The sequence below is a fragment of the Lichenostomus cassidix genome, chromosome 7 (genome assembly GCF_008360975.1).
Source record: "Lichenostomus cassidix isolate B80296 chromosome 7, HeHo_3.0, whole genome shotgun sequence".
In the NCBI taxonomy this organism is placed as follows: Eukaryota; Metazoa; Chordata; class Aves; order Passeriformes; family Meliphagidae; genus Lichenostomus; species Lichenostomus cassidix.
The window spans coordinates 1,879,047-1,905,612 of NC_139488.1; the positions used below are offsets into that span (position 1 = coordinate 1,879,047).

Below are 26,566 nucleotides of genomic sequence, written 5' to 3' on the forward strand. Positions count from 1 at the left end.
TGTTTTATTGGGAAGAGTAAAATTGATTTATACTTACTGAGATTAGGATTATGATTCATGTCAATTCTATTTATACCACAAAAGAAGGAGGATTCAGAGGATGAGTTTGGTCAGTTCTATGGAGTTCAGGTGAGGAAGATATGGAAGAAATAAACGAAGTTAAAATCCTGTATTTGCATATACATTTACAACAAAACAGAGGAAAAGAGAACAGATGATATGGAAAATCTAGGTAAAATTCACTGTCTAGTGTTGTCAGACCTGCTTCAGTAAATGTAAATAAATGTTTAAAGCTTAAAAAAGTTCAGAGTGAATACTTTATCTAATTTAAAAGTTCAGGCACTTGGATTATATCCCATTCAGTAAAAAGCCACTATATTGTCATGAGATTGTATCCTTGGGACAAAATTATAAATGTTTGTATTAACTGCACTGTTACATAGGAGTGAACTATGGTGATGGAGATGATTTAACATCTCTTCTGTGTCTGGTAGCTAAATAGTGATCTAACAAATGCCTGTGCTTTTAAGTAGATGCAAATATGAGTCATAGCTGAGCTAGAACATTTACTTCAAGGACAGACATATATTGGGTTATTGTAATATCCTGTAAAAGCTGACACGTAATTTAAAACACAGGGCCCCTTTGCTGTGAAGTTTATCACTGAAACAGTGAGTGAAAAAGCAACTGGATTTTTTTTCTGAGAGAATGCTTTATCCTGATTTTACAGTCTTTGTTAGGAGACTCAGTGAATTTGTACAGTAACAGGCAATTAGTCTAAACTATTTACATATCTGGCCCTTAATAAGCCAGTATCAATAGCATAAATAGTCTTAGATTAAGAATGTGCATAGAGTACTACTTTAAACATTTAAATTAATTAAAATGCACTCACAGGTCATTAAAATTGTAGACAACCTTTGATAATGTGAATTTCATTATGCTCTTGAAAACTTTTCTATTTTTATTCTCTCAGGTCCCTTTCAGAGTACATTCTATTTTTGATTGCTTTTGTAAGTTATTAGCAGGACAATTGCAGCTTCTTTATGTTCACTAAATTATATTTCTACATATATTAAAACCCAATTCTATTTTCTGCTTTCAATTTTCTTCTTTCAGTTTTACTTGGTGTAAAACTTTAGATAAAGGTGTATTGGACATTTCTGGAGTTGAGGAATTATCTGTTTTTGTGGAACAGATTTTGCAGTTATGGCCATTGTGAATATTAAAAATGCAGAAGTAAAATCCAGTGATCATACAGATAGGGTTTTTATAATTAATAAGACTTTGGGTTGAGATGTCACATGGATACATGTAGTACACTGAAATTTCTCAGTTCTCCGGAAGAAAGAGTACAAAATTTACAAGAACTGCTGTTTCTGTGCTCTCAAGCAGAAGGGGAGATTAAGTGATTACTTAATCAGATTATTGAGTTTGAATATAAATTAGCACAGGTGTACTGGGGACAGAATTGGAAAGATGAAGTCCCTGAGTAGTTAGGAAAGGTCATAAATGAAACAATCACTTTATGTTTGTAATAATGTGGCTAAGGAAGAACTGATTTGATATTCAGAAGAGAGTAGGTGACTGACAGATAATACTGGCAATGATTATTCTTACAGTCCTTCCCTGGGATAATAAAACTCCAGACATGGAGCTAAGAAAATTAATACGAGTTACCCAAATATAAACCTGCAGCCTAGAGAAGGGAAAGGAAAATACAACGTCTATGTTTCAAATGAGATAAGAAGTATAATCTAAGAAACTATAGACTCAACAGTATAACTTAAATTCCTAAGGAAATTGGCAGTGTATAACTGAGATTTTACTCAATATCTGCAAGAAACCAGAAAAAGAAGTAACTGGGAAAATTGATTTGCAGGGAAAAATGGTTTCAATCCAGCCTATATTGTTTCCATGGAAGGATAGGAGGTTCCATGGGTAAGATACAAGAGTGCTTATGTTTTTAGAAGAGCTTTGGATACTCTTACAGATTAATTCCTGTGAACAACTGTGGAAATTTGGCCTGACATAATTTTTTTCTAAATCAATGGAAAATAGATCAGAAACATGCAGATATACTGAAGAGGCCTTTTTGCAGGGATATATTGTCCTTAATGATCTGGAAAATGGAACAGAAAATAAGCTGACAGAACTTGCAGGCCAAGTGGCCTGGGTTTGGTGGGGCTGGAAGAGCAAGTGCAGCTGAGGACACGAGTGGAATTCCAAACCTGACCTATTAGAGAATTGATCTAAATAAATAACAGACAATGCCAGAAAAGGTACAAAACTTTGCCTTTCAAAAATGATTCAATGTACAAATAGAGATCAGGAAGATTAGAAAGTGTTGATTGTTGGCTTTTAATTTGAGTAGGCTCAAGGGTATGTTGTGTAAAACAAGCTTAACATGAGTTGAAAACCACATAATATTGTGGAACAGCTGAACACTGTGCTGCAGTGTAAACCAGGAATATTGCCTGGAGCATGTGGAATTTTCCTCTTGCTACTTTCAGATGGCATGTAGCTTTGGCTGGAGTTTTGTGTGCAATCTGATCCCAGCTCTTCAGGATACAATGGAGAATCTACACCAGAGCAGTAAGAATGATTAGAAGTCTATGAAAATGTCAAAGAAAAGGTGAGAAATGAAATTGGGTAGTCTACAGAAAAGAACCCTAAGGGCAGACAGGATGCATCCTTAAAATAGAAAAGAATTCTGTTAAAAAAAACCCAAAAAAACAACCAAAACCAAATCCCAAATTACAAAACAATTTGTTAGAACAAGTAGTAATAAAGTAAAAATTCAATAAGAATCATTCAGTGTATTGTGGGTGTTAAGCAGCACAGAAAATGTATATCCTTAGAAGATGATGTCTCTTTCCTTCTACTTACAGAATTAATGTTCTGTGACTCAAATGTTGAGTATGATCCAAGATTAACTGACTGTAATCTAAAATGTGTCCCTTAGTTGGTTTTGATGGAATTTCATTTAAAAGAATTACATGTTTTGTTAGGCAATTCTGTTTGGTTTATTTTTTTAAGCACTTTTGCTATGGACTTTGAAATGGTAAAAAGAAAAAGCTGCTTTTTAGGTGAAATTCATGCTTTTTAAAGACTTGTCTATTATATTCCATGATGTAATGGATAACGTGATGATGGCTTTGGTTTTAGGATTTGCTCAGATGTGTTTAAAGATGTCAAGCCTTCATGGAGAAAATGAGGAAATGCTCAAGAGCATTAGCTACAAATAAAGCTATATAGGAAAAATTCATGCAGCTGCAAGACCAAATTATAAAGACAATTTATATATAATTTTCCACCCACCTTTACAGCTTTATTAAATTGAGACATCCAATTCCTTTCATTTTTAGTTATAGATTGATTCTTTAAGCCATTGGTAGTTGATAAAATTACCTCACAGGAATCCAAAGGGTTTTCTTGGTGCCTTGAGTCACTGCGTGCTGCCAAGAATAATAAAATAACAGGTCCCCAAGACTGAGAACCAATACAGAAAGCTGTTGGGAAGTAAGATGCACTTAATCCTAATTCTAATTGTACATAGGCTTTGCATATTCATGTATTTCTTTCTATATTTGAGGGTCAGTATTGACAGATTTTAGAATAAAAGGCTGTCTTCTGTGAGGCTGAATTTCTTGCTATAATCACTAGCAAAAACTGCTGATAATGAAACTACTGATTTTTTTGTATGCAAATGCTTTGATTTCTTGGAAGAGGGATGTATGGAAACTGTATTTAATTGAAGAGAAAACCTTTGAATGTTGCAGAGAAGTTGTAACAGATGTTAAAAAATTACATAAAGACTTTCAAATGTTCGGTTTTCTTTACCTTTACAAATAGCATTTGCTGTCCTCCTCAGGACAGACAGCCCTGTCAAAGGGAGAGAGCTGGGAATTGTTTTGTGTGAGGGTTTCCTCTATCCCTCAGACTCCCTGCAATGCTTTCCCTCATTGCCTCTGGGCTGTATGACAGGATTTAACTTTGCCTGAGTTGAGAGAGAACTTTCCAGGCACTCCAGAGGCTCCTACAGCACAGCCCCAGCAGGAGGTGGGATGGTGATTGCACAGCTGTTGGTCATGTCAGCAGAGTTGGCCTTTGAGACCATAATTGGGCAATTTCATTAACTCGGGACTAATGCTTTGTTTTCCCTTTAATTAATGTGTCAAGACCTTAACATTTCTCTTGGAAACCATGTGGGAATTCTGAGGGGAAGAGGAGGAGAATGGTTGAGTTGTGCTTGTTTGTTCACTAACAGATGTTCGGTGCTTACAGCCCCCAAAGGGAATTCTGCTGGTACAACATCTCTAACTGTGCAATTCCAATGCTCTTTGGAACGTTACACTTCTGCCAAGATCTCCAGTTCTTTCAAGGAAGGAGAATCGCTAACTAGCATTGGAATGCACTACAAGATATGAGTAGTGTTGGATACCTTAGTGGTACCATGTTGTTGGTGCAAACTTTATTTCAGTTTGAAAATATTGATGGTTTTTAAGAAGGGATTTTTCTTGTGTGAGAGGGAAAAAATCTAAATTCCACAGAAGTCTTTTTCCAGCTATAGTTCCTCTATTTTTTTTTTTTCAAGGTCTGTTTCATAACAAAAAGTTTATGATGCAGGAGTTGGGAAGAGTTAGGTAATAATTTGGGAACTTTGTATACTAAGTGTTAGTTTTCAATACAACAAATCAATGATCTGCTTGGTGGTTTTGGATATTGATAAAACACATAGAAGTATTACTTTTAATTGGTACACAATTGCAAGTCAAAATGTTCAGAGTGGTAGTTGTATTTGAACTGGGTAAATAATCACCACTAAAGGAGTATTCTTCCAGAATGAAGTATTTGCAGTTTACAGTTCAGCAGTTAACCTTAGCTTGGTGTTCAGGGATATGGCTGAAAAGGCAATATGTGAACTACTGCTTGATATGCTTACACACACACACAAAAAAAAAAGGTAGATTAAATGAGGCCAAACTTAATGCTAATTGAGTTTTTTGTTTTGTTTTTTTTCCATTTTGACGTAGTTCAGCTGAAGTTACTCACGGATAAAACTACATCCCTTTCAAATTAGTGAAATGTGATTGAAATATGAAATAAGCACTCAGACCCCTAAAATCTTGAGGGAAAGGCTCAGGTGCTCGCTGTGGTATTTATATTTTAAATTAACTATCCTGTAGTAAGTTATGGATTTTGGTGTTTCAATCTTTTTTTCCAATATTTAAACAAAGCCTTTGCATATGTAAACATCACTTTAAGGAAAATGAAATTCAACATTAGCATTTCGTTTTCATGGTAACAAATCTCTAACATACCCTAAGAGCTCTGGCACTGCTCACAGTGTTCAGGGTTGTTTGTCTTGTATATTCAAACAGCACTTCTGGGAGTAGAAAGTAAAATCTTAATTGTTTCTGTTTGAATACAATGGAATGAAATAAAATACTAAGTCTTTACTCCAAACAGTTTATGAATTAATAATCAGAGCATTTCCTCCAGCAAATGTGACACTGTTTCATTGGAGTGTCACATACTATGAGGATAATGTTAATGGGTCACAGGCCTCTTTGTAATTGGATTTCCAGTTCAAATCTAGGCCTGACAGGTTTGATCATGATTAAAACTGGTTGCTGTATAATCATGGATTAGTTGATCTTACCTGCTCGTACATGCAGTAAGCAAAGTGCAACCTCTGCCAGCAGGGAGGCTGAGCTTGGGCAGATTTCTGCTGGAACCCAGCCTGGAATGAATCTATACAGGTGGGGTTTCACACCAGAGGAACAGGAATAATTCATGGGATGTTCAGACAATGAAGGCAACTCAAATTTTTTGCCACTAAAGGCAATCGCTTTGTAAAGCACGATTGTTAAACAATTTTGTGGACACATTAGGAATATTTTTATATTGCAAATTTGTTTTTATGTAAATGCAGTTTAATGTCTTACTGTCGAGTTTGGCCATGATCTCTGAGCTTGGTTTTGGGGGGGAAAACCACAATGCATCATTTGTAGTCAGTGGTTTCACAGCTCATTTAGAAGAAGGCTTTTTTTCCCCGTTTCCTTTCCGAAGTCCTCTCTTCTCCCCAGCAGCTCCCCTCCTCTTTCCTCCCTGTGCTCTCTTTGTAAATACTCTAAATCCTTTCAGCTAAGGTGCTGAATTATGAAGTTTGAACATGCAGGTTTGAAAGCCAAGTTACAGCATTTTGTTACTCAGAACACAGGCCAGACCATGCTGAAGTGACAGCAGAGCGCCAGATACCCAGCAGACAGGTTCAGTTTGCATTTCTCGTGTATGTTTTACACTGTAGTTCTGTATTTATGTTTCCAAGTTTTTATCTTGAGTATATGGAGTTCAGATAATATGCTATATACTGTAAATTATCCAAAGCAGATCAGCCAATCAGACGCTTATAATTTACTAGAAATCTGAAGCTGCTTCTGTTTTTGCAGAAATGCTTCACTCATGGTAAAAAGCAAACCTCCCCCATATTTCTGTAGCACCTGCAAAGAAATTGTTCTCTCAAAGCAGTACAACAAAACTGATATTTGCTGGAATGTAAATCTGTCAAGAGTTCATTCTCACAAAAAGAAGAGAGATAAATGAGAAAAAAATCACTGTGCAAAATCACAGTTCATAATATTTTAAAAATATTTAGTCATTAAAAAAAATTAGTTTACCTGTGGTACTTGATAATATGAAAACGTCTATGCTAAATTTCCACACTTCTGTTGTGTAATAATTATAATTTTTTTAAAATTGTGTTTAGATTACTTAACTCTTGCAGATAATTTAGGAACAATGCATACAGTTGTGACATGTCTTAGTCTGGAAAGGATGTTAGCAATAGTAGAGGAATTCATAGGCCTCCTTCACACTTGGTTTAAAAATTGTTCTATGCTGTAAGGTGTACCTGCTGTGGCTTGAACCCAGCAGATAAACAATCAAAGAGCAGCACACTGCCATGGTAATGTAATAGAATACCCCAATTGTATGTTTTGACATGGATCACAGGGTTGGTTAACATGAAGGTACTGTCCTTGCTTTTGCAATATTGTGAATAAGAAAAATAGTAATGAAGATAGAAATGAAATAGGAGGCATTTTTAGTTTTAAAAATTATTGAGAAAGGAATCCTCATTTGAGTATATTTTACTTGGGTGGTTTTGATGTAGTCAGTTGTCAAGCGATTGGTTTTGTCCAAACAGTAGTAATTGGAAAGAGATGTTCTCTGGAGTTCCAGGCTAGAAGGCTTTGGCAGCTGTTAATTCTGCTGCTCCTGTTGTGTTGTTGACTAAACTTCCCTTGCTCTGATCCTTCCCCTCCAAGTTCTGTTCTGTTTTGCAGACTCATAGTTCATGACCAATTCCTGTCTGCCACCAAAGCTTTGAAGAACAGTGTGTGCAGACTTGCTTTGATTTCAGAAATCCACCCCGGCTAAAATAATTTGGGAAATAACAATGAAGAGAAGCTGACAGGGCTTTGTTGGTGTAATTGTTTATTTACTGAGTTTTGTTCCATTTTAATGGAAGACAGCTTATTATGTACTAATTAAGTGTTTTATTTCATGGTTTATAAAAAGAATGGAATGGGGAAGGCTGACAATATTTGGAGCACATTTAAGGATAATTGGAGAGGTCCTGTGTTGTATTTGATAACTCCTGTATTGTTTTCAAAAACACAACCACACAAGCTAATACACTCACATATTGTTAACCTTGGTGCTGAGTTAACTGATTTTTGGTCTGGGAGTCATAGCAAGGAGCTCTTCACAATCTGTGTAGTTTATTTCCATTTTTGTCAGGATACACACAGAGTAAGCTTCTAGCACCATCTGGTAATGTGTGTGAGTAGAGAGCCTCAGTGGCAGTAAAAGAGGCTAGCTGTGCCAAGGCTGTGGCTGGGAGCTTAGTCAGAACATGCCAACACCTGTGCAGGGGAGTATTCTTATCAGCTGTGTCAGCTACTCTGCAAGGCTCCAGACTGGCTCACATTTATACCTTTTGTAATCGTTCTTTTCTGTTTCTTTGAACTAAAAGGTTTGGGTTTTTAAATAATTTATGAACATCAGAGAAGTTTTTAAATTAAAGATTTGGAGCTATCAGTGTTGTTCCTGACATTACAAATCCTGGGTGTATTAGTTTTAAAGATGTTTTCACTAATTAAATTAATTTGTCATGAATTTCCTGTCAGAAGTAAGTTATTTTAGCAAAGGTAATGAGAGGAAACAAGAAAAGAGTAACTTTTTTGTCCCTCTTTGCAGCCAAATGTATTTGAGCATCACTTTAGTATGTCATTGGACTGTTCCAGTCATGGCACAGTTGATATTTGATTTTATAGGTGCTCTCTTTTTGGTTGTTCCTTATTTGGTTTTTTTTAGCTACACAAGTATGTGCCTATGAGAGATTGATGTACTTGTTGTCTACATTGTCTTATTCTAGCTGCACACCCAATCCTTGAAAGCCATTTACCAAGGGGTTTTAACCTTTTAGTTTTTCTTCTCAAAGTAGTGTCTATACATTCAGCACTGATCAGCATTTAAAGCTCTGCTAAGTTGTTCAGGTTCCTATCATTGAAGTTAGTAGGAATAGGTCATGGAATCATGGAGTGGTTTGAATTGGAAGGGATATTAGATACCTAAACGCTTTTGAGAATTAAAGGCATATGTGCTGAGACTGGGTTGATGTTATTGTCTAAGAAATTTTCTAAACATAGAGTTAAATAGCCAGCTTCTGTTTCGAGTCAGCTATCATTACATACTGTTGTGCTGTAAAGGTTAATTTTCTGGTAATTAGTATATTAATAATTTAAACAGATCTAATGTCTTGTTGCCAATGACAAGGTTCCTGTTTCCTGCCTCTCTATTCTACTTTCATTCTTTGCAGAGAGGAATCCATTTTTCTGGTGGCATGGAGAGGTGGGCAGGATGTCCATGGGTTCAGATCCATGCTCCCTGGTGCCAAGGAAGGTGGATCTGCATCAGCATGTGTGAGGCACAGGATCTGCTCTCTCTTAGGTTACTCTGTTCCATGAAATCTTCTCCCATTCACTCCAGAGTAGATGACTATTTCTGGGGGAATTCCATGTTGGTGATGATTCTTACAGAATCCTCACAGCCTTTCTACATCTGAAACAGAATTCTGCTGGAATTGTAGAGGAACATGCAGGCTAACAATGGTCAGAATTTGTCTGCCTCTAAAAAGGACTTTCAAACCTGTGCATTTCTTCTACAATTCTCCTCTGAACACCGTGTTGAAGGGTTTTCTCCAGTCCTACTCAGGTAATACAAAGGCTGTATTTGGGGTTTTGGAGCTTGAAAAAGCTGTAATTTTGCTGCTGTGATAAAGACTTTCTGGTGAAGTGTGCACACAAGCTACAAATACGTATAAATAGTAGGTGTCAGAGTAAAAAAAGTTGGTTATATATTTAGACCTTCCCTTCAGTGTTTTTTCTATGGAAATTTGAACTGCTGCTCTCAGCTGTTACTTTGAAGTCAGCTCTTTGTGGTTGTTTCTTCCCCCCAGCCCTCTGAGGAAATATCCAGGTAAATCTGTGCTGTTTCATCCCCATGTCCTTTGTGCAGTGTTAAAACTAAAATGTTTTAATCCTTAAATTAGAAAGAAAAAAACTTGAAATTTTCAAGCAATTTTGATTTTCTGTGACAAACAAAATGCATCTTCTTTGTTCTTTGCATTTTCTTTAGATTGTAAGTTAGAAAAGGAAATTTTTGGAGAGAACGTACTACGAGTTTGATAGAAATCTCCAAAAATGAGACTAAGCAGTATTGAGGTCACAGGCACACACAAACAGTGTAAGTTTATATTAGCAGTAATGTTTTGGATGAAAAAATCCTACACAGCTTAATTTAAACATAGAAATATGAAGTTAGGATATTGCTTCCCAAATAAGACTAAGAAAACCCTATTCATTATGGTCTTGCAACAATTTTTAAAAATTATTTGTGGCTCAAAAGAGCATCAAACCCCTAGAATTTCACTATAGGGTCCCCTCAGTGCAGTAACATGTCTGACTTTCAGTACAAGACTTGGCACCAGGGAAAGAAGTAGTGGTATTTTAGACTTGCTAGTATTTCTGGACGGTATGTCGATAATTGAATGTAGAAGTGGTGTTTTTACAAGGTGTTACTCAATTTCAAAATGTGTTTTCTTTTAAACGTTTTTGTTCTGAATAAATAAGATCGTTTTAAGAAGCTAGTGGTCTGAAGATAATCCTGAGAGAACAGTCAGAGATGCTATAATCCCTTTTTTAAAATTCATCACTGGTTTATATTTATTGTAAGGTTTTTTCCCCTCCAGAAAAAGAATGTGTGCTTTTAATTGTGAGATGATAGAAATTGAGAGGAATGATGTCTGATGTGTTTGTGAGCATTACTTCATGTAGATGAACTGCAGTCCTGTATGTTCCCTATGTTTTCCTCCACAGCACAAAAAAAAGATTTTAATATCTAAGAAATTGCCTGTGTGATTCCAACCAAATTCTCAGTCTGATCTGGAGGCAGAGTATTACTGAATTTTTCATCAGTTAGGAGCTGGAAATTGGAGACTTTATTAGGATTTCCTTCAGGGCAAGAACAAAGGGAGTCCAGTGGTGCAGTTTATGGCTTAAACATTACAGGCCTTCTATCTGCTGCAATAGCTGTGATCACATAGGAAAGTTGTTTAAAAACATATTAAATGCTTTTAGTAACTGCAGTTCCTTTGAGTAGAAAATGTGATAGTGGTTTTCCAGTTTTACTCTTGCCAAATATTGCCTTTGGTGCCAGCAGAGAGGAGGCAGAAGCACAAGAACAATTTGAGGTGTTGATATGACAGCTAAGGGTAGACAGGAAACATCAAAGCAGGAGCTGACAGGTCAGGCTGCATCATCACTTTCTAAGTCCACATAGAGATACTGACACATAGCAGCCTTAAAAATTAATAAAGCACGTTCTTCACACTCATCCTGTGCTGTAGCTACTGATGGGTGAAATTTGCCATCTCCAATAAAAGCTTTGAAGCTGTTATGGTAGTGCCCAAGTGCCTGAATTTAGAATGAGATTGTGAGTTGTCTTGAATCTGTCCGTGGATGAGCAGTTGTGGAGAACTCGTTTCAGATATTCCCTCTCACTTGGATGGAACAGAGAACTGCTGTGTATGAACAGGTTTGAAGAGAGATTAAAAAAAGACAAAATAGCCCCTAGTTCCATCTCAAAATTGTGTGGGTTTGAGGGGCTAATGGTAATAAAAAGCAATAAAAGCTGCTACTTACATTCTTACTGAGGATATGTGATTTTGAATACAGAAAAAGAACAGATCCACTGGGTAAACAATTGCTGTTTTTCAGAGTAAAATTCATTTTAGGTCCCCATGCCATCTGTCCTAACCCACATGAACAAATTGCCTTTCTATTGAGAGTACATGGACTAGGTTTCAAGAATTGAATAAAATCTTGTAGTTTCTGCTATCCCACATGAAAGCTCAGTGTTTCAATTTTGTAACTTGGGAGTCAGGTGGTGATAAACTTATTCTGTTTTTTCATCTCCTTCTGTTGTAAGAAATTGTCTTGGGGAGATTGTGCCAGCAATGTGTGGTTACTTTCAAAGCTATATTTAAGATGTAAAAAGTGACTCAAGAAATGGAGAAACAGAATAATAGGAAGAACTGAAAACTGTATGTAATTATACTATTACATAATATGTACTAATATTAATGCAAATTATCCCATGACTGTGGAAGACAAAATTGTGGAATTGTACAAAATCAATGTGAATAATTGTAAATAATTACTAATGTGTTCAAGTTTGACATGAAGCCTTAAATGGGGAAGAATAAAATGTATTTAGATTTTTTTTTTCTTTGAAACTATTTAGCATTTTTATATGTGACTTGGGGGAAAAGAGAATCTCAAAAATCTGATTAGTGGTTGATTTGAAGTTACTGACATATTTATCAAATGACACACTGGTGAGGTCTTATTCCATTAAGAGGCCAGGTAAATGAGGAGGGGAGGTCTGTATCACTTGGTAAACAAAAGAGAAATAAAAATATACTTTTTTACTATGCTGCTTTTAAAGTTCATAGAATCATAGAATAGTTTTGCTTTGAAGGGACCTTTAAAGACCATCTAGTCCACCCCCCCTACAATGAGCAGGGCAATCTTCGACTGGAACAGGTTTAATTAGGGTGTTCTTCATCATTGACTCTGATAAAGGGACAAAATGTGCTCTTTATAGCAGTGTTTACTTAGCAGACAGAACCAGAGTAGAATTTAGTGGATGAAAATTGAATCTAAGGACATTCTGGGTTAGAAATAGAGTTGCTTTTTAATAGAGAATGTAGTTTAGGCATTTCACAAATGTACTGGCAGTTACAGTCAATCCTTCAGTCTTGAAAAAAATGACAGTTTCTAAATAATGGATTTTTTTTAAAGCTATGTCTAACTCAAGTAGAAATTTATTTCAAAGAAGTGCAGAGGCCTGGGTTTTATGTGATCCAAAATCAATTACAGACATTTTGGGTCTGGCTTCATGATCTGCCTTGCTGGATCTAGAGCCAACTGACTTCCTCACACCTTAAGGCACTTTGTAGCTGTTTCAGTTTCAGTGCTGGCATGACTGTGAAGTCAGTCTGGCAGTGCCTCTTTCATATTTTGCTGTATCCACTTCCTGCAGGGCTGGAAATATTTCTGGTGGTTAACAGTGATAGATAACCAGCTTTATCACTGTTTGATAAAGTACTTATTGCTTACAAGTACAGTAATCAATTAATTAGCTCTTTATTATAAAGAATCCATTTCTCTGCAGTATTGACAAGCCGAGAGCTTTGTACCTGCATGTCAGAGTGCTCTTAGAGCTTTGTTTTCATTATTTCTCATTATATGGAGCTTGGGATAATGGTTACTGGCTGTCCTGAAACGGAGTCAGGATGATGAACTGCCAAAGGGGGGAACATGGACGGCATCTGTAACGCATAATTGCAAATAAATCAATAACTAATGGCCCCTGAATGTGTTTACCAGTTCATTGTGGTGATGTATGGAGTGCTGTAAACCCTGTGTGCCTTATAACAGTTATTGAGATGATTACAGTGGGTACTTTGGCCCTGGCAGAAATTAGTGTATCCAGGCTACTGAGAATGTAAACGCAGTTTCTGAGCTTCCCGACAGTGCCTGAGAAGCAGAATATTAATTTGAGGAAAAAAGAAACTTCTTTGTTAATATTTGGAAAGTTAATGAAAGAATGGCAAAATTTAGAACTTATTTGCACCTCTTGCATCTGTGGTAGGAGAGGCTTTGGGAGCAGATATATTTTTATCTTATTAGAAGTGCAAGGTGAAATCATGCAAGGGATAAGAATTTTTAAACCGTCTTTCACAGTGCATATTTTAGGAAAAAAATCAAGAAGAATTCAGATGAGCTGTCTTCTAGAAAATCTGCAAATGAGTGGATAGTCTTGTATTGTTTGTATTATTATATTATATTGTTTTCATGGAGAAAATCGAGAAGGCGTCTACATTTTTTAGTTGATTCTACAGTAGGATTCTTCTGTGGTAGAGAAAACCCATATTAATCACTATGAAATTTAAAAAGAAAAAAATATATAAAGACAATATTGCAACTTATTTTGGAGTATGTCAGAAAACTGAAGTAACTTGATGTCCATCATTTGATCAGCATTGCCTCTTTAACATGATGAATTGTGTGGCATATGCAGCATGTGCTGCTGTAGCTTAAAATATTGCTGATGTTTAATTGCACCATAATCAAAATTTAAATCTACGAAATAAAATTGTAATTGGAAGAGGTTTCTATATTTTATTGCACTGTTGTTTATTTTAACATTGATCATAAATGTTGCTTTTCAGGCATAAGCCTTTTAAAGGAAGGGGCAGGGAATGTCTTTGGGAATAGCACATGGTTATTTGTGACTTAGAAAACTGCCATGAAAATCGACTGCGTGCCTCATATCATGATAATTTATTGCAGCATTTATTGATGTTCTTTTACTTCTCCTTGGCAAATGATCAAGCTGAGTTTTGTCACAGTGTTTGCCGTTGTTTATGCAAGATTAAGTTATATACATAGCTGTGTGTACATCTCTATTGTATGAACATATTGTTTAATTATCTGTGAGACATATAATACTGTTAAAACAGGAAAGCAAACAGGAACATGTTCTGTTGTGATGATGAGATGATGAGATGACGATGAGAATCAGGGCTACACACTGGGAATTACTACCAGTAAAATAATACTGAATTTATTCTCTTACATGTGATAATCTTACTTTTTATCTTACCAGTATAGACTTTGCATCTTGCAGTTGTAATAATTTTAAATTAAGAAATTAATTTCAATTACATGTATTAAGCTGAATTCCCACCATCAGGGGGTAGTAAATTAAAAGTTAGATTAGCATTATATCACTTTCTTGAGACTGTAACTGAACTTAGCACTCAGAATTATTGCACATTCATTCTCTGGAATAATTTCACTGTGACTCTTCACTCTCCTTGTTGACTCTACAGAGACTGTTGGTCATGCAATTTGCTGTGACAGATGAGTAATCAAACGAAGGGGTTAAAATGCATTTGATGATGTAGCTGGGATGGTTGAGGTGTTGGAAGAAGGCTACATGGGGTGTTTCTGTACAGCATAGATAGTCTTTTGAACACAGATCCTCAGAGAATGATGGAGTCTTTTTTAGAATTTTTCCTTCTCTGGAGAAATTATCTTGAGGATTGATCTCCCACTCAGTGCGGGTGCAGAGTATCTTAACGTTCTGTGTTTTTCTGGTCACAGGTTGGAAGGGACCTTAAAACTCATCTCATTCCCCCCTGCCATGGGCAGGGACACCTCCCACTATCCCAGGTTGCTCCAAGCCCTGTCCAACCTGGCCTTGGACACTTCCAGGCTTGTCCCACTACTCCAAATCCTCTGGGCAGCTGTGCAGCTCTCTGGGCAGTTGCCTCCAGTGCACACATGATGTTCCAGTCCCCACATTGGAGTGTTGTGTTCATCCTTAACAGCATCAGCCACGGCTGCGTTGCTTTAAACTGCGAAATGTGATTTACTTGGGAATTTGTGAGGAAGTTTGAAAGTTTTAGCAGGAGCTAAAGCGTTGCAGTAGTTTTATTTCTGTAGTGTTGGGCAGTATGCTTGGCATAGAGTAAGTTTTTTCATTTTATGCTGTTACTTTCTGAAATAGTGGTGATAAAGTTAAACAAGCCCTAGTGCTGAATATTGGAAGAGAGCTATTGCGTTTCAGTGATGGATCTCTCTATAATTGTTATCTTCCTCTTCCTTTTTCAAACCACTCTGATTATTAATCATATCTGGCTAATCAAATCTGGTTTTAATAGCTGCAATAAAAGAAACAAAACTAGTGAAGTGCAGCAGCTTTAAGTTTATCCTTTCGATGGTAGAAAATAATTGCAGTGTATTTATCAATGAGTGCTAATGAGAGCTCTAGTCCAAAAGTGATTGAGTGTCTGTGGCATAGTTAGACATTGAGTAGTAGAGCTTTCTAGTTTTTTATTACATAGGCAATGGCTTCACTTGATGTGGCAGAGCCTTAAAACTGACATTGTCAGGAGCAATTTCAAGTGCAAATTTACTGTTAGCACCAGTTCACAAATTTTCTGAAGAGCTGCACTAGCCCTGAATTTGAAGACAGATAGTTTTGCCATTGCTTTTTTTAATTAATCTGATTTTTAGTACCTATTACATATTATCTTCATGTTTATTTTATTAAAAAAGGGAAAATTGTCAGGGTTGTAAGCTGAATAAGGAGGAGTTATGTGGCCACAACCTTTGTAGCTGAGTTTTATGGCTTTTATTAGCAAGCCAAGGAAGATGGAGCAGGCAATAAAAGTTTTACTACACTCTCCTGCTATTGCTTTCAACTTCCTTTCCACACATTTCAGATGTTTATAAAATAATTGTGGTCATGATTAACATAGTAAAATAATGTGCAAATGTGTTGTATTATGGTTTCTATAGACACTGGAGCATTTTGAAATTGAGTTGTTTCAGTATTAACTGCACAACAGTGCCTACTGCCTATTTCACTGGCATTATCTTCAGTGGGTGCACTAAATACCTTCTTTCATACTCTGCTAGAAAAGGATGCTCTGTTCTTTCAATTACAGAAAATACGAAAACAAAGGAAAATCATGCTTAGCAACTATGTCAGTTTTGTCACTCTTGTAGCAAAGCTTTTAATATTGCTTTAATATTTTCCTGCTTAGCATTTGGTTCCTTCTGGAGCCACCTATCTCTGGTGCCCTAAAGCTGAGCTGCTCAGAGAACAGTCAGGATTTTCTTCATGGGGAAGAGGGAAACAGGAACTGATTTGAATCATTCTCAACTTACCTTGAAAGCTTAAATAATTTTAAATAGAGTCAAGAAAAAGTAAAACTGTAATTTGCTATCTAAGTGTTTTTGCTTATTTGATATGCTTTTATTTTTGATAGTCAGAGGTGCATTCAGTGTCAGCAATTACAGCCAAGAGTATTTTCATTCTTATTTATTGTTTTAAGAATGCCTTATTTTCACTTTTTGAATGGTTTTATGGTTTCTTAGTAATAATTAAGCTCTTTTGGAAGTTGGGACAAAAACTGAGTGTAAAACTCAAGCCTTGTTGTGAAAACTATTTATTTATAATAAGTAGCTTCTGAGTAGAACTTCTGATTTCCATGGGACTGCTTTGATACTTAAAAACTGAGATATGGAAATTTCAATATAGTGAAACTTGTGAAACTTTAAAATGAAAATAGATGAAACATATTCTCCGTAATATAAGTGTATCAGATTTTTCAGGGAAAATAAGCAAGCAATTATTAAAATTCTTTGTAACTTTGTATAAAAAGAGAATTTCAATGATATGTCAGTATAGCTATCATTGTTCAGTGCAATCCTCTTTCTAAGAAATGAAAAACAGACACAATGCTGATTCCTGGGTGAAAATGCAGATTAGAATATTTCCTTGAAAATTTTTAGTGATACAAGTTAGGCTGTCTTTCCCATCTTGGACATAGTAACTGTGCCCTAAGATGAATTTAATTTTCATTACCTCACATTTCTGAAAAAAATATCTAGTATTTGCTTTTTAAATTGGATGGATGGATGGATACCCTAGCACCTATGCCTGTGCTCCTTGTGCATGTCTGAACTGCAGTCTTAGAATGACCTTGACAGCTTTCAGATTGGAACTGCTGATGATAATGGTCATCAATTTTGGCAAAAAGAAAAGATTGCTCCTTCTCCTCCCTCACTGAAGGACTTTGAATCACTAATTTGCTGTGTGATGGGCTTTGGCTCACTTAGGATTGCACTATTTTCTTTCAGGATTAAAGTAGCAAGGTTTGAGCTTGTTCATGGTTACAGGGTGAAGCTGCTGCCGTTTGACTTCAATTTTTAACATCTGAGTAAGGAGAAGCTAACACTACCTGTAATAATGATATAGACAAGGCCAAGCTGTGATTTAGACAAACTGATTTGGATGTTTTCTATTAAACTCCACTACATTTTTCTCAGCTGTGAGATGATTTAGATCAGTTCCACTTATCTATTCATTGCCTTCTGTATGTTTTGACAAATGAGTCTCTTGTGTCTTTCTCGAGGAAAAGGGAAGCTGTAGACTTGCCCTGAAGAGCCCTGCTGTTGGAAGAGAAAAGGCAGTCTTGCTGGAAAAATTCAGGACAGGACAGAAAAGAGATGTTTCTAAAATCTTTAAGGGTCGATTTTTGTAATTGCATGACAGTTTGCATCAAGACAAGGTTTTTATCTTATAAGGGAAAATTAAAGGATGGTTTGAGACTCAGAAGATACGAGTTTGATTTACAAGCTGTCCTAGAAAATTTTAGCTTGATCTGGGGTCAATCACTAAATCCTCTTATGGTTCAGGCTCTTAAATTAAAAGAGAAGAAAACCAACCAAAAAATCACAAACAAAAGAAAGACAAGCTATTTCTCTTCTCTTCAGGTTTGCTTTTCGTATAGGAACCTGTGAGGGCTTAAGGCATGAAATACCTTTATGATTTCATGCAATCTATCTGGGGAAAAAGTCACACTGACTTCTACCTGATGTGTGCTGGGGCGCTACTGAAATCCACATTTCATCTGGCCATGACAAGTGATACCACTGTTGATGCCAGTGGGAACCATAGGTATGAATTATCTCAACTGAGGCCAAGTCTCCTGCTCTGGTAGAACATGGGATTATCACTGCAAAGGGTTGAAAAGCCACAATTTCAGAAATACTTCAGATCCTCACGAAGGAGTTTTGGAAAAATAATATTTTTATATTATTCTCTTTTTACTATATTTTTTGAATGTTACAGCAATCATTTACAGCACTGTCTCCTGAAGTAGTATCTAGGGACATTTTTCTACTGAAAAATGTAAGATTTTCTGTCACTTCTGTTCAGAGAGCCTTGTCTTTCCTAGGCTTGTTTCACTCTGAAATTACTAAGTCTGGTAATATTTACTAATTGGTTTTGTTCAAGAAAGTGAATGAGAACAATTTGCTAAAGGCATGCTGGTTTTTATGCCTTTCTTATGTTATTATCCTAGTTGTTCAAATGTGTAAATCTTGAAAGGTAAAACTTTGTAAGACAAGGAGTATAGAAAGCTTTTAAGAGTTGCATAAAGGCTCTTACATATTTTGGGACTGTACTCATCTTTAGTTAATATCTTTATTCAGCTCTCTATTCTGTGTATAATAAAACCTGCAGACTTATCTTAATTTTTCCTAAGATTTCCTAAGAAAATCTATGTATTTTTCTGGAAACTGGCTTCAGAGATCTGTAGGAATATTATGACTGAGACACAATTGGCATGCAATTCTATAAAAATGTGGAACTTTAGCCACAAACATATTCCTTGCTGAATTAACAGTTCCAGGTTACTTTAATCTTTATTATTTTTTATTTTACTGTATTTTTAGTTTGCATATTTATTTCCTGATTCTGAATGTTCCATATTTATTACTTTTGGTTTTTTCCCCAGGGATAGGTATCTTGCTAGTATCTGTGCTAAGCAAAGGATGACTTTGATCATTTGCTCTTCATAATTTCAGATTCTGTCTTCTTCCCCAGTCAGAGAAGAAAGACTGTCTGATGTCAGTCAATACTGAAAGTCCCTGCTGTTCCATGGATTTTGGAGTGGCTTTGTTGGGCTGTGCCTGTGATTGAAGCCACAGTCATGGACAAATACCTTCCATGTCTTGGGTCTGGAATAGATTTGCTCACACTGATCAAGTTATTAGCTTAACTGTCTTCATAGTAATTTAGAAAGTTTGGTTTGGGTTGATAGCACCCTTGTAGGATATGCAGTGTGTAGAGCTTCTGAAATGGGACACAAACTGATATTCTTTTGCTACTTTGTAGTTGTGAAATTTGCTATATGCTCGTTCCTACAAATTAACAGGAAACAGGATGGCTGCTATCAAGTTTAGTGCTAACAAATTCTAAAAGGACTCAGTGATTATTCCTGCTCTGTCTGTGTTTTCAGATTAAAATATAGTGGTTTTATTAGCTCCTTAATCTTAGTGGTTGATGGGCATTTTAAAGAGCACAGCAATTTCAGTCTCCTTTAAAGCTTCTCACAGCAGGATGTCCTAAAATGTTGCAAACAGAAGCCATCAGCCAAGCCTTCAGCAAGCTGTGGTGTCTTGGCAAGTGGGTTTGTAATGACTGGTGCAGTCCTTAAAATATATTGTGCACAGTTACCCTCCTTACATTCTTTAATGACAATCTATTTTTAATAAAGCTCTTTAGCTTGGTTAATTAGATTTAGCAATAAATCTCCTAGTCTGCTGATTAATCTTAGGAAATATCTCAGACCACACCAATGGAAAATGGGGCTGCGAGATAAGCTGCACATATTTGGACTTTTTAGTGGCATTATACTTACAAGAAAGGTCTTTTGAAGCACAGCAGCTTTGCCTCTGGATGCAACTCATGGAGCTAACCTCCTGTGGAAAACAGGGAGAGAAAAAAATAGGCCATGGAAAAATGGAAAATAGCCCATGCCAATAATCTCACAGAGGTTAATCGATATAAACCTTCCTTCCCAGTTCTAGTCCAGTGTTTTATGTCAGTAGAAGGCCAGTTGTCTTAACCAGTTTTTAATTTGAGGCTCCTTGCACTTTCTCTATGATTTTTCCATTTGTTATTTTCAAATACACAGTTTAATATTATAAAGAACTTGATGCTTTAAGTGTATTTAATACCCTCATGTGCACATACAGGCAAAACCACCCCCTCTGTATTCTGTGTAAAGAATATCAATTCTCTTCAGCAGAGCTGAAGATATTCTCGTTATGATTCTTCAATACCATTGTATGTGCCTAAAATCCCAGATAGTTATTTCCAGCTGATTGTAAATGCTAAGTGCAGATGATGGTGTCCAAGTAGCCATTTGCAAGTAGTCTGAACTCTTTGTCTTGAATTTCATTATAAAGGGCTGTGTTCTCTAATTTAGGACCAGTTTCTTTCTGGAACCCATGCTGAATGCTTTCCTAATTCCTTTCTTTGGAAAGGTGAAAGGTGGGTTCCCCTCCATCCAGAATCCTTCTCACAGTTCAGTCCCTCTGTCCCTTATCTGGCAAAGGCAGTCCTGGCTCCAGGATATCTGTATTCTTTCTGGTGGAGAGCCTGAAAACTCAAGCCTGCTGTGACTTTGAGGTGGTTTATTGTGTTACCCCAGCCCCTCCTGATGGCAGGAATGCTGATTATCTGCTCTGTAGTGAGGTTTGTGATTAATGGCAAGGGCATCTCTGCTTGCTCCAGGGGCCCAGGTTTTCTTTTTCTAAGCTGCTACAGTCCAGTACCATTCTGTGCCTCTTATCCCTCTAGATTAATGGCTGGAGCTGAATAAACCAGGGCTAGGAGTTCAGAACATCTTCATGTTCTGTTTGTTTTCAGTACTTTTTATTCTCTATGTCTATCTGAAGGATTTAAACCTTTTAGAGAATCCAGTCTTGCAGTGGATCTTAAGCATGTTATCTGTGGATCTTTGCTGAGCCATTCAATCAACATTTGGTTTTGCCTTTCATTATCTGGTAAAGTTTTTCATCTGAGGATTTTTTTTCTTGATTATTGTCACTTTTGCCACAGGAGAGAAGTCTGCAGAGCATATTTTTAAGATGTCCTGTTCCACGTAGATAATTTGATCTTCAGAGTTCATTCTAAATTCGTGTCTAATATAGAGTTAGTGTAATCTGAATGACAAAACCAGCTTTTTTGTATGTCTTGAAGCCGCAGACTGCCAGGACTGAGACCTTCTGAATTTTAGGTCTGTCTGTCCCTTCCACGATGAGTGAAGAGGAGCCTGGAAGAAAGGACTTTGCCTGGGCCTCTGACTGGTTGTTGCAGAGGCACAGCTCCAAGGCAGATGCTGTCTCCCTGCTTTGCAGCTTTGGAAAGGCTGTTAAAAAGCTGCATATGTGGTCTACCTGTTGATGTAGGCCATGTAGGATTTTTTCCCATGTGATCCTGGTGGAAACTGTTTGAGCTGATAAACCAGTAATTACCCTGCAGTCCATGCTGCACTGCAGTTCAACTAAACTTTGTTCTTTTCATCTCCAGAATGGGAGGTATGCATGGGGAAAAAAAGAGAAAGTAAACAATAAATGGAGTGATTTGGGCAATGGAAGTTACTCTGTTCCAAACTGAAGGAGCTTTCTGATGTTAGTTGATCAAATGGAGAGGTTTATACAAGTTAACTTCTAAGAGTGAGTCAGCACACTGCAGGGTAGATCACTTTGTCATAAATTGCTAGTTTTAAACTTAGTGCTAAAGAATTTGAGAACATTTTTATTTTCTGTTTAAGGAAAATTATTTTACCTGAACTTTGACTTAACTTTTGGTTGTCTCCCATGAAATACTTACTGAAACCAGAGATGGTGCTGAATTTAATGTAAGGGATTTTGTACTAACAATTTAACAGCCTTTCTTTTTGACCATCGTAACTTATTCCAGTAGCAGCTATGCAGATGATATTCACAATAAAACTCTCAGTCTGAGGTTTTGTCACATACATTGTTACACAAACTCTTTTATGAGTATAAATGACAGCAAAATTTTATTTGCCATTTTTTATTACATCTCACTGTATCCACAGTGTTGAGTTTCTTCTTTCCCAGCACTAGTATGTTGAACCTCGTAAGTGGGATTTTTGTGTTATTTTGAGGAAAGGAGGGATTTTGCTGGTACAAACACTGAATTTATATTTGGTTGCAGGCAATGATTAGTACTGATGGTTGATCTCTTTCTAGAGCAATACTGTATTGATGTAACTGCCCAGAAGTTAACTGGTAGGAATATAATTTGAAAAGGACTACCTATTAGTGTTAAATCATTCTGCCTGCAGTCAGCCTTAAGGATATGTATCCAAATTACTAAAACCAGGACAACAGTGATTTAAAAAATTATGAAAATTGAATAGAGGAGAAAAAACAGAGTGGAAAAATAAGATAAATTTGTGTTTTCAAAATAGTAATATAATAGATACATTGTGTGAAATTATGCAGCATTTCCAAGAATTAATAATTTTGTTTTTCTGCAGGATTCAGAGTTCCCTGTTGATGCTGAAGGGACCCCATATTTTGAGCATGCTGAAGAACACGCTCAACCCCTGAAATCTGGAGAATATCAACTGAGAAGTATTTTGAAGGTGCATGACTTCGCAGTGACCTGGTAGGGACCATCAACAGTACATTAATTTTATTATGTACATGTGGTTTTTATTTTTCAACAGGTCATTGAGAAGCGTTTGCTGTAAGTAAATATCTGAAAAATTACTGGCAGCAGTCGATGGGGCTTCCTCTCTGAAGGGTGTGAGTGGGAAAACTGGTCATGAAATGCAGTGGGAGTGTAAATTCAGTGAAACACCTGGGCAGAACTGTTTACAGACTGGGATTCATCTCTTATGTTGGAAGGTTAGGATTTGGCTAGTAGATTTAAAAACAGAAACCAGAGATGACTGTAAACTTAGGTTCCAGGAAACTGAATTATAGTGCTGAATATTTTTGCAATTTGTATTTGATTGCAGTTTATTCCCCTGGGTCAAAAATCAGAAGAGTTTAAATTTAGATTGGCTTGCAAGCAATGACATTTCAGGGCTTGCTAGCTGCAGCTAAAGAAGAAAGAACCTAAAAATATTTTTTAAAGAAGTAAAAGTTCATAGCAAAGTTCTGACAATTCTGACACATTGACTAGGTTTGAATATATTTTAAAATCAGTTTTTAAAAAAATCTTTACACATTGAATAATTATAATGCAAAGGTCACAGACACTTGCTTTAGGTGACTGCCGATATTTTGCAGTAAATAACCACTGCAGTGCTGTGAGCTTTGGTCTCCCTGGGCAGGCTTCTGGTTAGTCTCCCAGATGCTCAGTTTTGGGCTTTTGTCTGCTGTCTGCTTTTGCTTAATTTTCTCCCAAATTGTATCATGATATTGGTCCAAGCATGCAGGAAAGCTCACAAGTGGTGTCTTTGCTGCTTCTCAGAGGCTCTAGCAAATCCACCCAAATACTAGTGTGTTCTTTGGCTTGTCTGAAGGGCATCAGGTACAAGAATAGTAAGGCTTTAAAAAAATACAAACCAGAAAAAAAACAGTCTGGACAAGGAAGATGCTTCCACACTTGGCAGGATTTTTGGTGAATCAGGTGGAGTAAGCATCCAGCTGTGACCTTTCCAGGCTGCAGCAGTGCAAGCTGCAGAGGGCAAGGCTCAAGTCATCATTTCCTTGTTGTTTGCCTTGCTGAAAGTCTGCATTTACCTGTGGAGGAAGCCAGGTTTGAGTTGCAAAGTACTTCTGAAGGTTGTTACAAACTACTTGTGAATCCTGAAGTATTTGATATGTAGTTGAAAGTATTAGAAGCTCCTGATCCAGTCAGGAAAGGACATCTCTACCAAAGGTTTTCCATTATCTTGTAGCTGAATAACAGATAAATAGGTTGTGGAAGACTGTTCCTTGTTTTCTTTGTCTTGAATTCTATTTTTGTATAATTTCTGCAGATCCTTATATCCATTGCTTCTAGTTATTGCTAGCAGAGATACTTAATGTGCTGGGGAATTCTAAGTATATTTTGCAATTGATAACTGGATATCACACCTCAAGGATACAGTGCCACTTGAGCAAGCAATTTGCTAGAACCAAAATAAATTGGATGTCTTTGAGCTTGTTTGAAAACACTTTAGAACTTGCTTGGAGAAATGGCAACTACATTGAAAGAAGCCTGCCAGAGAGGATGTGTATTTAATTTTATATACTGAAGATAGGATGTTGACTTTCATGTAAAGATTTTCCTTTAAAGAAAAGAGTCTGGGATAATGCTCTGAAATTAACTGAAATGCCTATTTAACAAAAGGTGATAATATAAAAGAATGTAAAGAACAAAAGAATTTTAAGATGTGCTTGAAAAAAGTAAACAATGTAATTGAACCTTTCATTTGCTTTAAAAAGTCTCTGTGTACATGCATTCCAGTTCTGCATAGTTTCTATGCATTTAACCATGTCTGAAAAAAGCATTTAAAACTTATTTCAATCAACAATGACTTTTTCTATCTGAACATTGCTACTTAAAATCAGCTTTTTTAAGTGATGCGAAAGAAAGACTGACTTGTTTCTCTTGTTAGTGCTAAAGGCTCTATGGTAGCCTGATTTGCCTTTTTTTGGCAGTGTTTCCTACAGTATGTTTTTAACACCCTGCTCAATGTCAAGCAAATTTGAGAGAGGAGTAACAGACTCAGGAAATCCTGAGCCTCCCATGTGTGTCAGGAGAACAGATCTCTGTTGAAGAAAGGGTCATTTCTAGGACCCTGTTGGCTGCAGGTGACTGAGAGCTCAGAAAAGAAAAGTTGCAAATTTTTGGGGGGAAGAGCTTCAAATGGAGCTCATATCTTATTGGATGCTATAGGATGCAATGTCAAGGCACAGGTAATGCACACAGAGCCTGAATTTTTAGTCTGACTCAGCAGCTATTCAGTTCTCAGTCTGGTTTTCCTTGGAAGAACAAGAGGGCATTAAATAAATCAAGGTTTTTCCAAGAAGAATTACTTAGATTTAATTATATGTGTAGGGAATTAAATAAAAATGGCTCTCTTAAGGAAATTCTGAACTTTCCCTAAATGTATTTCTAGTAATTATAATTGTCTATCTGATTTTACAGACACAAGGGGAAATCCATATGCACTAGATGAAAATTAATTTTTTCTTGTAATTCATAGGATAGATGGAACACATTCTGTTGACTTATGAGACCAGATTTTTCTCACCAGAACCAGTATATCAAAAGGACAGAACAGAATCTGGTTTGGGTATGGGCATTAGTGGGCTCCTTTGCACTTCCTTAGAAAGTGGAGCACCTGCAAATCCAAATTCGCAGTTTGTACAAACTCATGTAGATTAGTTCTGCAGAGCTTCATCAGTATTCATTGAAATGCCTGTTAGTGGAGGGGGAGGAAAAATCCCATGGGAAACCATATTTATTTTCTGCTAAGCTGAATGATTCCCACTTTTCAAATCATCACATGGGTATTCCTTTTCTGCATGAAATTCACATTGCTCCAGTGTCCTTTTAAATATCCTGGTGAATCTTACTGTGCCTACAAGAAGCACTGTAATAAGACCTACAGTGCCTAAAGGATCTACTTAATCTTACTTTTCCACTTTCTCCCCTCTTGCTTTCTGCATCTTTGCTGGAACTTTTGCATTCCCATGGTTTCCCATGGAGAGTACCTCTGCAGTCACCATATGCAATGCTACATCTGTCATGGTTTATCTTGATGTCACTTGGGAAAAGAAAGGTGCCCACACAAACAGTATGCAGTGCATTTTTAATGTTTAGCACAGTGTTGGAGACCAGGAAGATGTCAGGTATTGTTGTGAAGAGATGATTACCCAAGATGAAGCTGAAAAAATAAGCAGTAATCATCTTGCCTTTTTTGTTCATTTTTTGAAGATGTCATGGTCTTGTCCTCCTTCCCTCCTTCCCTCCTTCCCTCCCATGCCTCACACAGAGGTTACAGTCCTCCATTCAGATTGTGTTTCCTGTTTTATCATGAGTACTCGTTGTTTTCATGCAATTACTCCACTCACAATCAGAAGTGCCATGGAATTTGTAAATATATAGCCTAATATAGGTTCCAGGGAACATTTGCAATAGAAATTAGGAACACTGACAGGGTGGACAGGCACTGGCACAGGCTACCCAGGGCAGTGGTGGAATTACTGTCCCCAGAAGTGTTCAAAATGTGTGCTTGTGGCACTTGGGGACACAGTTTGGTGATGAAACACAGTGGGTGCTGGCTTGGACTTGCTGATCTTTGAAGTCTTTTTCAACCTTAGTGATTCTCTGATTCTATATTTTAAATGGATATTTTACCTACTAAGTATACCTGCATAAATAGAAATGTATACTATTCTTGTTTACATGCAACCTGATGTTCTCAAATCCTTCATCCTTGTTTGATAGTTTGTAACACAAAAAGATAGAAAATTGCTAATGCTCTGCCTAGGCACAGTGAAAATAGGGAGGTGGAGATAATAGCAAAGAA

General features: G+C 36.7%; 1 protein-coding gene across 4 annotated transcripts in view; it reads left to right on the forward strand.

Annotated features, from left to right (window-relative positions):
• SPAG16 (sperm associated antigen 16) overlaps positions 1 to 26,566 on the forward strand; it is a 368,224-nt gene that overhangs the window by 40,404 nt on the left and 301,254 nt on the right. For all 4 annotated transcript variants that reach the window (XM_085065720.1, XM_085065718.1, XM_085065722.1 and 1 more), the window contains one exon: positions 22,571 to 22,701. In XM_085065720.1, the coding sequence (XP_084921846.1) occupies positions 22,571 to 22,701 (131 nt within the window). The remainder of the gene's footprint in view (positions 1 to 22,570; positions 22,702 to 26,566) is intronic.